The 12,827-nt window shown below is 42.7% G+C and overlaps 1 protein-coding gene across 2 annotated transcripts in view; it reads right to left on the reverse strand.

Moving 5' to 3' along the window:
* The window catches only part of cdon (cell adhesion associated, oncogene regulated), a 36,798-nt gene that overhangs the window by 6,878 nt on the left and 17,093 nt on the right, over positions 1-12,827 (reverse strand). For both annotated transcript variants that reach the window (XM_085244075.1, XM_085244073.1), the window contains exons 5-15: positions 12,542-12,685; positions 12,157-12,444; positions 11,806-12,075; positions 8,748-9,022; positions 8,258-8,432; positions 6,872-6,988; positions 6,070-6,273; positions 5,266-5,447; positions 3,919-4,024; positions 1,535-1,657; positions 1,074-1,265 (exon numbers count right to left, since the gene is read on the reverse strand). In XM_085244075.1, coding sequence (XP_085100201.1) covers positions 1,074-1,265; positions 1,535-1,657; positions 3,919-4,024; positions 5,266-5,447; positions 6,070-6,273; positions 6,872-6,988; positions 8,258-8,432; positions 8,748-9,022; positions 11,806-12,075; positions 12,157-12,444; positions 12,542-12,685 — 2,076 coding nt within the window. The remainder of the gene's footprint in view (positions 1-1,073; positions 1,266-1,534; positions 1,658-3,918; positions 4,025-5,265; positions 5,448-6,069; positions 6,274-6,871; positions 6,989-8,257; positions 8,433-8,747; positions 9,023-11,805; positions 12,076-12,156; positions 12,445-12,541; positions 12,686-12,827) is intronic.

A 12,827-nucleotide genomic window follows, 5' to 3' on the forward strand; every position in this document is an offset into this window, starting at 1 on the left:
GACAATGTTAAAAATTGTAGACGCAACTTGGTGAATCTCTGCCTATCTGCCTCTTCTAATTTTATTTAATTTAATAACTGTACAGTACTCTGTTTATAGTAACCATTGTCCTTGATGTAAATATGTAAGAAAAAAAATTGTGTATGTTTCTGTTCTGTGTCCTGTGTACTGTTTGTTGTATATGTGTCTTTCTGGCTGCTGTTACAACCAAATTTCCCCTTGTGGGCCAATTAAAGGATTATTCTATTCTATTTTATTCTAAGATGCTCTTTTTATACCCAATCACATTACTGACCTGTTGCTAAGTAACAATTAGTTTCAAAATGTTCTCCCTTTTGTTGCCCATGTCCCAACATTTTCGAGATGTGTTGCTGCCGTCAAATTCTCGATGAGCTCATATTTTTCATGACATACTAATATGTCTCAGTTTAAACATGTTTTCTGTGTTCTATTGTGAATTAAATATAGGTTTGCAAGACCCGAAAATCACTGCTTTTATTTACATTTTACTGAGTATCCCAGCTTTCTTGGAATTGGGGTTGTATGCGTGGCTTTGCCAGTTTTGATGATGTTTACAGCCCCCCAGACAAGCAACCAAACAAGCATTTCAGCACTGGTGACATAATTCAAATATCATATTGTAACAGGTATCATGTGCCCAACTGTTTGATCAACTAAGATGTTGATGAACTGCGATGAATCATATGCGACCCTCATACTTACATAAAAGGTGGAAACCAGTGACCCAGTCTACGAAATCTTTAAGCTACAAAATTTCAGCTATTTACAGATCCAGCGGGTCTGATAAAGAGCTCATCTAACAATGGCCAACTCTTTTGCAGGCACTGTGGGATCTGTATATGCACTTGGAATGAACACTTGGAATATGTTTCACAAGCTGTCTTGGGGCCAGCTATTCTCAAAAATGAGTTAACTCTTGCATGCTTGCTGTTCATCTTGCAGTGAACAGCAGTGTAAGATAGAGCATGCTACGAGAAAAAGTTTGCTTTTCATACCCTGAGCAATGTTTGGGTATTGATTTTTAGTCTAGTCTACTTTGATATTAAACTCACTGTGCATGTTGTTCTGTTGACGATTCCTCCACAGACAGATGATAATAAAGGACACCAGGATGAACACCATCACCGTTAAAACAGAGCCCACAATCACGTAGAGCAGTCCTCCAGGAGGGCTTGGGGTATCCACAGGATGGGGGTCAGATGGGGTAATAGGGTGCTGGCTGGGTGATCCTGGAGACTGGCGTGCTGCAGAAGAGAGGAAGAAGGGGACATGAGGAACAACTTTTTACCCATTTGCGTTAAGGAAAATAACAAGGTACAGCACCAAACCATAAAATGCAAGCCATTGTTGTTGAGCTCATAAAACCCAGTACATTTATGTTGTGTAATTTTGGTGATCATACCCGTCATTAAAGTTACAGCCTTTGCAGAAACATGCCTGGACTTCTGATAAACTAGAGGTTTGGTTAAAGTGTGAGTCATTTCTTCTGCATTACAGCGTTGTGTTTCCTTACCTCTGGTCTCACAGATCATGACGTTACTGTATTCACTCTCTCCCCCGTCATTAAAGCACTGCATTTTGATATCGTAGGAGGTCTCAGGTTGGAGATGTCCAATCATGTGCCAGTTTTTTATACCTGGGAAGGCAGGAAAAAAGGGGGACAAAGGTGAGAAATCACTTCCTCTACAAGTCAGTGTTGACACAACTTGTTTAAACTCACAGCCAGTTTTTCGCTTCCTATTGTCCTTCGCTTCAGGCTTCTCACTCAGGTCATGTTCTTTCCCTCTCTCTCTGCTTCACACCCAAACCTTGTCTCTTTCTCTGACAGTCTCACCAGGACCCAGACAGTTGCCTTATTCGAGACAAGCTCCATATATGGCAGCTTCATGTTTGTCCTGGCTTGCCTCCAGTATTCCCACTCCACACTCACGCCACTGCTGCACTACTACACACTATCACACTACTACGTGCTTTGAAATCACAGATGAGACAGCTACAGTCTCCAACATGGAAATGCCACATTTCCTACAAATGAGGCTGAAATAAGCTGCTGTACTTGTCATGTTTCATTTCATAACAAGTATAATAAATCGCTGCACATGTACTACCTATGTCCCGAGGTAATTTTAGTGGGAACACGTTTTTAGAGAGGAAGCATACACTGAATCTCAGTATTTAATGTCAGTATCACCGTAACAAAAATGCCTCTAGGCAAGTGAGCGACTTAGAAACTGTTGCAAGAAAAGGTCTCTTCTAGAAAATAAGGATAAGGCTGGGTATGCTATGGGACAGGTCTCCTTTGTGATCGGCAAGCAGCGATGGCATGAGTGTATTCTAAATCTGACCCATCCTTCCCTCGTCAAGTGTAGTTTCAAAAGACATAAAAGGCCAAAACCTTTAGCTTAAGACTAAAAAATGGGACTTAACACGTCAATAGGTGATGTTATGGTCACTACGTCCAATTTTATCAGCTTTTTATTTTTCCAACTGTGGCCTCAGTCACACAGGACAAGAGATCAGTCAGAAACCTGTCGGCAATTTCCCGTTACCAGGATAATATTACAGTCACACAATGAATGGAGACAGTGGCACAACCAACATTATTGCACCATGTGCAATAAACAGACTACGTAATTGCCTTTGATATCAGTCAGTTGCCGTCCTCAAAGCAACTTCAGTGCATCAAGACAGCAATAAAAGGGCATTTAGATGGCTATCAGTCTGCTAACGGTTTGCAATTGAATGGCGTTAAGCTGGCAGTTGCACGCAATCTGTTTGTGACTAACACGATTACTAACTGTGATAAAACAGCAAAAATTCCAAATCTGTTATTGTCTGCTGCAAATCTGTTCCCATCTAAATACACAGAAAATCACATTGAACAGAAATCCAAAATGTTCAACTCAGCACAGTCTAAATAAGATTGGTTGTTAATTGTCGGCAGTTATCTTCAAACCTTTGCCAGCCTGTCTGAGACTGACTGCAGCGACTGTGCCTTGGGTTCAAAATTGGTCAGTTTTTTGGGTACTGCAAGTTAAACCTCATGGTCACCAGTTGGTTGGCCTCAGCTACATGCAAATGTGAAAAAAATCAATTTAATCACCAGACAATTGATTCAAGTGCCATTCTCTCTTCTGCCACTCTTCTGAAACTGGCAACATTTTAGTGCAAAAAATAAGACAAATTCTTCTTTAGTCCAAATCTTGTGCTCAGTCTGATTTGATACTTTATTTGCCAAACTGTAATTTTATGAGCATACCATAACACTATAACACTGGGCTTTGATGGGTATTACCATTTTTTCAGCTCTTAAAATCTGACATTAAGTGTAAGCTGGTCAGAGGTTCCTGTTTAAATCTACTAATTTTTAAATGTTATAGCAACGCAGCTATCCACATCTTAAAATTTCTCTCTTTAATGACTGAATTTTTGGAATTTGTAACTTCGGTGTAATAACAAGCTGCTCGCTGGGGACAAAGACCAAACAGACATTTGTCCCTGGCAGTGTGGAAAGTCACATACTCAGATGCTGGAGAGATGGGCAAAGTGAATGGATGCCCCTCCCTCCCTTCCTGCACCCAGCTCAACTGTTAGCATTCCACCCAGCAACCTGAGCTGCTCTCGTCTGGTCGGGCTCATATTACATCTCCGGCCTATTAGCTGGCAACCATTTATTAAAAACAGATTTCAGAAAGAAGTGCACTCTCTATAAATCAACGCGCCAAAATGCACACCACTCTCGACACAGTATCCATTACACTTCCAAGTTTATCTGTAAAGCACGAGCTTACGTCTACAACAGGACTGGGGGAAGCTGTCGACAAACACTCTACACCGTTACTCACTCGGTATGCAGTGGAAAAACATACACGCGGTAAAACATGTAGCTCCACTTACCTTCAACCACGTCCCTTTTGTAGTCGCTGTCATTGTCACTGTCCGTGGGCCGGTAGTAAATGTAGAAGCCTTGGATCGGAGTGTTGTTGTTAGTCGAGGGACTATACTGGATGGGGATGGAAAAAAGATTATGTTGGACTACAGCAATCTGGTAAGCAATTATCATACAAAGAGAGGAAATTTTCCAGCACCTAATAGCGGGCCCTGTTATCAGCAGATGTACAAGACTGCAAGCTAGATTGTGATTGCACTGTCTGTCTGAAGTTGAGGAAATAATGAGGCTGTCTGAGGTTAAGTAAATGTGGGGAACTATCTACATCCATCTGCAACCAAAACTGTTGTAAGGCAGAAACAGCTTTGAAGACAGAAGAATCAAAACCCAGAGGGACAGGGCCTCCCTTTCTTGCTGTTGGAGCAGAGCTCCTATCAGTACAGTCTGATTGGCTGCAAAAGAACCACGATCAGTTCAAACACAGGTGAGCCACCTGGAAAAGTCACTTCATCAGCCAAACTTTTCCACTGTTATGCAGGGACAGGAAGTTGTTCAGATCATTTTGATGAATGCGCACTTAACTTTGGAAACAATTACAAGCGATGCAGCTCTTATAGGAGCCTGAACAGGAATCATCAGTAAAAGCGGGAAACATTATCAACCATGTTGCGGCTGGCATAATTCTCCACTCATTATCGTAGAACACATGTAGGTAAGGGCACGCGCTGTTTTTCTTGGCTAACATAACATGAATTTCCACAGCAACTGTTCAGCGCTCCAGTGGGTTGAACCGGAGATGCTGATCATGTCGGCACCCTGTATTTAGGCGTAAATAAATCCACAATGGCATGGCATTTTGCACAAGTCAACAGACTTTTTAAGCACGGTTTAATCAGATCTGACTTAAGTTCCGGTGACCACTGAAAGAAACGTTTTGGCTCTCTACTCATTCACTTTAAAATTCCAGCCCAAGCAACCGAACAGAGCCACTGCCATAAAGGTGCTGAGTCCTAACAGTTGCCACTAGAATGTAAACGCGTTAGTATTTCATTTTTATACTTTCTTGCTTCCATTTCAACAGTATTTCATATCTGTAGCTGTGACATCACTGTTTCACAGTATCCACAGAAAGGAAATCCACAAGGAAACAAAAGTAGCCAGATAATCAAACACGACTGAAAAACCTTTTAAATGCTAATTTTGGTCAATGCACTAGAATACTGCGTGGACACAATTACTGTAAATACAGCAGTTTTGTGTAAAACTCACTGATAATTTTTGACAGTTTATCTTTGTTTTCACTACTAAATGCGCTTGTTTGAATGCCACTACTACTTCCATGATGTACTACTCACAGTCCAGCGCAGCATGATCTGTGTGTCGCTGATAGCATCCGTGGATGAAATATGAGGCCCAACCACTGGACGGTCTGTCTTAGGAGGGCTTGTTTGCGGCACTTGGTACGGCTTCGAGGGAATGCTGTGGGGGCTCTCACCGTACATGTTCATGGCTGCCACCCGAAACTTATAGGTGGATCCTGAGTGAGAAATACAACAGGAGCAGCAGTGTTACAGTACAGTGTTGCTAAGCAAAAGCTAATGTTGGATTTCTTAAGCAGGCAACACTCATATGATGCTGTTAGTTGGTGTATTGGAACTGAAAGGGGAAAAACAGCTGATGGCACAGCATCTGAAATCTTGTTAATAGTTGAAACTTTATATTATTTATAATATATATACTATTTGCTGATGTATGATATGATCTGTTTTATCTGGTTTATAAAGTTTGAGAAGCCCTCAATGCTTTGACCATAAAACTTTTATTTTCCCTTATTAATAATTGTCCCTGGGTATTTTATTTTATTCTCACTATTACTTTTTCTCTTATTTTCACATCAGCATTTTTGCAGACCAGTGACAACTACAAATCAACATAGACCAAGAAATAATAACAACAACTAATTGCTGTTTATCAATTGTTGATTTCATTGTCAGTGATGGGGTAAAGTTTTTGCGAGCCAAACGGCAGCATAAAGTTATTTATAAGAATTGTGCTATTTTTCAAATCTCCTTAAAAAAGGAAATTCTCCTCTGGGCAGATCAATCATTTTCTGCATCACTGGACTGTAGAGAGAAGTTGTGAACGATGTGTAAACTCACCAGGCTCCAGATTGCGAACCTCCACAGACAGCTTCAGAGGTGAGATGTTATCTGCAGCCACAACCCACTCGGCACTGCGGCCGCGTCTGTACTCCACGCGGAAAGCTGTGATCGGAGAGCCGCCATTGGCTCTCGGGATCCAGGTGACGTATGCTGAACTTTCAGTCGCCATGGAGATGGTCGGGCGATCGGGAGCCTCTGGAACTGGTGAAAAAAAGCAAATAGGAATTAAACTCGTACCTGTCATTACTGCATCTGAATTCATGCAAACGTGATTACGGAAAAAGAAAAAAAGTAAAGCACGCACATCACAGGGAAGCCACAGAGGGATGTATACTTACTGCCTGGCCCCTTAGTCACAGAGTTAGAGAAGGCAGGAGCGAGTAAGACAGAAAGAAAAGAGGGTTAGTGAAAAGATTAATGTGAGTCTCAGCAAAGTAGGGCCTGCTTGTGACGCGAGTAAGTCAAATGCACGCACACAGATACACACACTCATTTCTGACCCTAAAGCTGTGTGTAATCTCACAGCATCTCTCTCCCAAAGAGTCATTACGGGGTGTCAACTATCATCTGACTGTTTGTACTCTGAGGCACAAAGAAACAAAGCAGACCACATCTAAACATTAAGCTCTGCGATCTGTTTAACACAGTCTGGTCATGAACTCCACAGTAACTAGCTACATGACAGAAAGCCCCATAATTTTCCCCAGAAACATCCCACAATCATTGTCTGCACAGAGTCCAGCAGCTGCAGCAACAACGCAGGGCCTTTCAGACAGTCTGCGATTGTGTCGGCACCAACCTCTGTCATGTATGACAACTCCAAAGTGCGTGTTGGGGGTTTTGTCCTCTGGAGCTTTGGGTGGCACGGAGATGACGGGAGGCTTGGAGGGATTCTTGTTGGGGGAGGTGCTCTTCTCTGAGAGAGGAAGAAGAAAAGCTGGAGGTAAGAAAAACATCAGCACTGCCACCAGAGGACACACTTCAAACATCAGTTTTGTAAAAATCTGCTTACGGCTGCATAAAGATCTGTGTTTTAAATTGCACACTAGGACGTGTTTTAAACAAAATGGGCGTATAAAACCTGCAAATTTCTTAGTTTACGGCAGGCCTTTGAAATTGTTTGTGGGTATTTGAGTTCTTTGTATCTATTTGGTGACTTGTAATGGTTGTAAAGGACTGTATATTTTTATAGACTTCGTGGAAGCATAAAAGTTTATGGATTTAGTATTTCTCTACCAGAATTGGATTCCTAAAAGCAGGAAGAGGTAAACAGAAGACACATAAAAATGCACGTTACTCTTCTTCTTGTTCTGGTAGAGTTTGGCTGGACGCAGGAGCCCAGAGGTTGGCATTTTGATGGTCCTGGACTATTTTGTAAATGAACCACCCCGAAGATATAATCATATCTGTGGTTTTTGGCAGTATCCCTGGCTTTGCATATTTCTGACCAGGGAATATTTTGTAACCCTGCTGTGGTAAAGCACAATTGTTATTGTGTTGGAATACTTGCGGTCATTCTTCTTTTATTTGTCTCTAAACAGACAAAAAGCATGTTCACGCTTGTCTACGATGACTGACACCGGTCATTATGATTGTGTTCACAATGGTGACTGGACGACCTGCTGGAATACCTGAACAGGTAAGGTAATAATCTACGATTACACTGAGTAAATGGCTGCATATAATAATAAAATTTCAATAACTGTCTTCATTGATCTGCATAAGATTTTATCATTTTTTCTTCATTCTGTGCCAAAAGCCAAAAGTTGAAGGCACTTTGTTTGGCCTTACACAAATCACAAATATCAAGCTAAATCCCTCAAATTAATATAATTGCGCAAAAACTACAGTAAATCTTCTTGCAACCCTAAACGAAAAATTCATTGTGCTTTGCTCATTTTTCTGTCCTCCGGAGACTGCTATCAGCGGAGAACATGCTTCTGTTTCTTCTCCGACAAATGTATTCTCTAGCGTCTGCTCAATGTTAGTGCAAAATGTCCAAAAACAACCAGACCCTCCTTAACTCAGCATGGCCCTTAATTTATTGTTCAATCTTTGTAGCTTTGGTGGAAATGAGAGTAAAGTTTTTTTCTTACAGCATTTAGCAATTCCCAGGAATATTAGCAGATACTGATTAAATAGTGTTTGAGAGTTTTCTTCATTATAAGCCAGTGACTGGGCTGACCTTTGCCCGTGCGGAAGGTGAGCATGGCCGGCTGACCCTCGCCTGCTGAATTTCGAGCCACCATCAGCACCTCATAGAGACTTAAGGACTCCAGCTCTGACAGCCGCAGGGTCTTCTCACTGCCAGGCACACGGACCGTGTGCCAGCTTCCCACCACCGTTCCCATTTCATCAACCTGACACACAGACACATACAACAGCATGACTAAAAATGACAGTGATATTTAGTCTCAGTTTAGTTTAGAAGCCTGAGCAGCATCACTAACAAAGGCTGTGATTTACACAGGTGCTCCACAGTCACATTTTCCAACTCCAGCAAAACCGATTCCTGCCAACAAAGTTTAACTAGCAGTTTTATAGTCAGAGTGAGACGATTTCTGAAGCAAATATTTTAGAAGGAAAGTGAACAGCCTTTTATTCATATTCATATTTTCAGGGTAAAATATGAGCAAAATATTTCAGAAAAACTAAAGAAAAAGATTTTTCCCTACCTTACGGTATTTAACAAAATAGGCGTTGATGGGATTGCCTCCATCGCGCCCCGCCTTCCACTCCAGATCATACACATCAGGCTTGTGAGTCTGAGGTGGGCTGATGATGATGGGTGCCTCTGGGGTAGGACGGTTGCCGCTCCTATCAGCCGGCAGGTTAATCGGATCTCCTTCGTTTTCTGTGAGGAGACGCTCGTGGCCCTCGTCGCCCTGTATCGGGTGGAGTGACGGTGAAGCTTCAGGCAGCGCACCAACAGTGGAACCCGACTGTGAATCTGTCAGTGAGGAAGATCAGAGATGATTAAAGTGAGATGTGATACAGTCGCATCAAAGATCAGTCAGATTCACAACAGACTTTGTTAACTTATGATCACCAGGCCACATCAGCTCAAGTCTCAGCTGATACCCTTTTACACATGCAATCTGCAAGCTGCTTTTCAACCCACCTCCACAGGTGACTCATCTTTTCAGTGCAGACTTAATCAACGTCAAGTCTACCGTCAGTGATGCCTGCTTTGTTCTGTGTAGGGGGTCTTAGTGCAACTTTCCTGAGTCATACCATTAAATACAAATGACTGTAGATGGAAACGCCTATCTTTGCTCATACTTTAGGCAGAAAATAAGATTTTGGAAAGTCATGCTTTTCATGGCATTAGGCAAACAAATGCCATAAATAACCGTTAACAGTACTATATTTGTTGATCTCATTTTTGTGTTGTGTATGTTCACTTTTTCCAATACAATTGTGGATCTTTGTTCAGTTTTGTACAGCATGGAGGAGGAGAAAGCACCAAGAAAAGCTGACTAACACAGTGGCCCCGCCTGTGCACAAAGGGCAACTTGCTGGAAAGTTTTACATTTGGAACAAATATGTGTACAGTGCTACATCAAATCACACTTTGCTTTTTTTATTAAATCCTTGTCAGAGCCAGAGTGGTCCACCTGGGCAAATCATGCGAGCTGGGAGTCTTATTATGGCTGACATTAGCTTGGCAAAGTTCAGGTGAACTGTTGGGTTTTTTTCACAGACATTTAGAAGCCACAAAACCTGGGACTGCTCAACTTTGAGCCACATCTCAGAGGTCAAACAGAGTCACAGCTGAATATTAAAAAACAAAACAAGTGAGTAAGGAGGTAAACACCGCAGAGGCACACACACACACTGCAGGGTCCTGGGTCCAGTTTCAGGCTGTTTTTGGTGTATGTGGGACCGGTTCACTTTGTAAAACAAACAGGCCTAGAGCTGGTAACACTAGACCTGATCCTGGGACTGTGGCCAGCTGCCACACATTCCACACACCAACCATTAAAATACCGGAGAGAATCAGACCTCAGCGCTACATCCAGCCCTCCACACGTTCCTGTTCGTTCAGCCCTGCAACACTCTCACCTCTCCACAGCTCTGACTCATAGCTCAACCACAGCCAGGGCTCCTACTCTGACACAATGAGAGAGGAGGAGGCGATTAAGGACACAGCGACCTCACTATTCTGATGGGAAGGAGTGGTACATTACAAGTGCTAGTAAACCAAGAAAAAGATACATTGCCAGGTTCTTCCCAGAAAAAGGTCATGGCATTAGAGGAGAGCACCTGGGAGTGAATGTGGTGGTAAATCATGAAGGATTAAGGACAGAGACAGGAGCCTGGAAAGAGCCTGCTGGAGGACCTGTGGATACCTCCTTCCTGTGAAGACGGATCCAGTAAAGAGTAAAGTGTTTTGACTCCTCTTGTTTCACAAGTTTCAGGCAGTAAAAAGGCCAAGTCTTGCACTTAATGATCTTCTGTCACTGATAACCAACAAATAATGACTTTAGTGGATAACTTTGTGATTAGTTTGCATGTTAATTCATAAAAGGTCAAAGAAACCCAGACCACAGCATGATAGAATAACGCACATCAGCAGGTAAATACAGGGTGCTGTCAAACCAAATTTCTTTCTTTGATGAATTACTATCACAGGCTACATAAATCAATAATACTGTTTAATTTGAATGTAATAGCATTTGATAAGCTCCGGTGCCTGGTACCTGATAACAAACTGAATTATCAGCTTGTTTTGTGTATAAAAGTGGTCTGCAGCAAAAAATATTCATTTCTGCAGTTTGTGGAGGGAAGCAAACATTTTGCAGTGAACCCACCTGATGGTGACTTGTACTCCCTATGTTCTGCATGTAGCCGCATTAATCATTCTGAAGATAGCAAGGAGAGCTCAGGAATGGGGCCTTGGAGTAGAAGGAAAGCTTGGGGGAGACTGCAGGAGGAGGAGGAGGAGGAGGGGGATGGTTGTGATGTATTAATAAATAAAAGGCAGTTGTGTATGATGTTGACAGCTGGGTGGTCTGGTCCTCGTCATAACCCTCCACGGCTACTCCTTACATTCCAGCGTCCGGGGGCTTATCCCCGACGGTGCGCACAAAGCTCACTCTCACGCTCAAGCTCAGTTCAAGGCTCAGGAGGAGGGCGGCCTTGGCCAAGCCTCCCCTGCCAGTCCTTAGAGAAACACGTACATTCACACTCACAAAGCGAGGGCTCCCTGCAGATACTGTATGCACAGGCCCCACAGAGATCCCATCTGGTAAGATGCCTTAACCCTTTCTAACAATACCCTAAATTTTTTGTAACATTTGCAATGCAGTGTATTTCTTGGAACTTCTAACTTTCGGTGTGTGGAACATCTTCAATCTAAGACTCCTCCATTTGTGATGCAAATGCAGGGAAAAGTCTAAGTTTTGGATATACTGGCTGTCAGATCTCTGCACTCTCTTGAACATAATGGGACCAGATGGCACTTGTCTTGTGGTGCGCAAAGTGATAAAAGAAAAAAATATCAGCAGTGAAATCATAACCCAGTTACTGAAGAAATCTCCAAAACCAGACACCGAAACAATCTAGCGGCACGAATGTCACTAAAGGCTGAATGAAAAATAAATATGTTTGGTTTTGGGATGAATTAAACCTAAGAGAAGAAAACAACCTTTAGTTGTTCCCAACCTAGGAATCAACAAGGCAATCCGGTACAGCTTTTGTTGTTTGATAGAGATAACTGATCATACATACCTCCTTGAGTTGTGAGCATTCCAAAGGACTGCGCTGAGCTAAAGCCATTGTCCAGCAGACACTGATAAACTCCCTCATCCTGTCGTGTCACATCTGAAACAACAAGTGAGGATCCAGAGATCTGAAAGCGATGTGAAGGGGTGATGGGCTCTGCGTTGAACAGCCAGGTGATGTTTGGAGATGGATTTCCTTGGGCTACACAGATAAAACGAGCAGAGGAGCCGAGAGAGGCGAGCTGGTTCCCCGGTCCCTCGATGATGGAAACAGGCTCTGTGAAGGTGAGCGTGAAATGTTAAACATCTGCATCAAACAGTCACCACTCACACTCCTCTCTCATTGTGTTTTTCTTACCGAGAACCTTCACAGTATAGTTAGCGCTGACGAGAGTCCCCTGCTCCGTCTCAACAGCGCAGGTGTAACTGCCTTCATCGCTTCTCATCGCCCCAACAAAGGCCAGATTGTTGTGCTGTCGTTGGTGAGAAGGCCCCGGTATGACCTTGCCATTCTTAAACCACTTAGCTGCAGGTGCAGGACTACCAGACACAACACACTCCAAGGTCAGCGGCTGCGACTTCTCAATCGAAACAGTCTTTGGGGTTTTGGGATAAACGATCTGCACTGAGGAGGAGGGGTCTGAATCTAAACAAACCAAAAAAAAGACAAAGACGTTCGTTGGTCTGACATAACAGAGCAGACATATAAACGCTTCTCCTTGATTTAACATCATCTAACTTACATTTGACGGACAGCTTAGTGCCATGAGACTGTATGACGGTCTCCTTGGTAACAGGGTTCACTGCACCACATTTATACATGCCCTGGTGCTGGGCTGAAACAGAGATAATCTGGAGGTTGCCAGATGGAAGTATTAAATAGTCATCTGAAAAGAGAAGGAAAGGATTAAAGTAATAGGAAGGCCTCCACAGTATACAGCCAGCATGCATCACACCACAAGCAGATGAACAAAAGGGGACAAATGCATGGATTCCTTCATAAATTTTCAAAATGAATGACCAAATGGA

The sequence above is a fragment of the Mchenga conophoros genome, linkage group LG14 (assembly GCF_057382185.1).
Source record: "Mchenga conophoros isolate Kocher_MC1m ecotype Shallow Benthic linkage group LG14, M_conophoros_male_GT1.1, whole genome shotgun sequence".
NCBI classification, from domain to species: Eukaryota; Metazoa; Chordata; class Actinopteri; order Cichliformes; family Cichlidae; genus Mchenga; species Mchenga conophoros.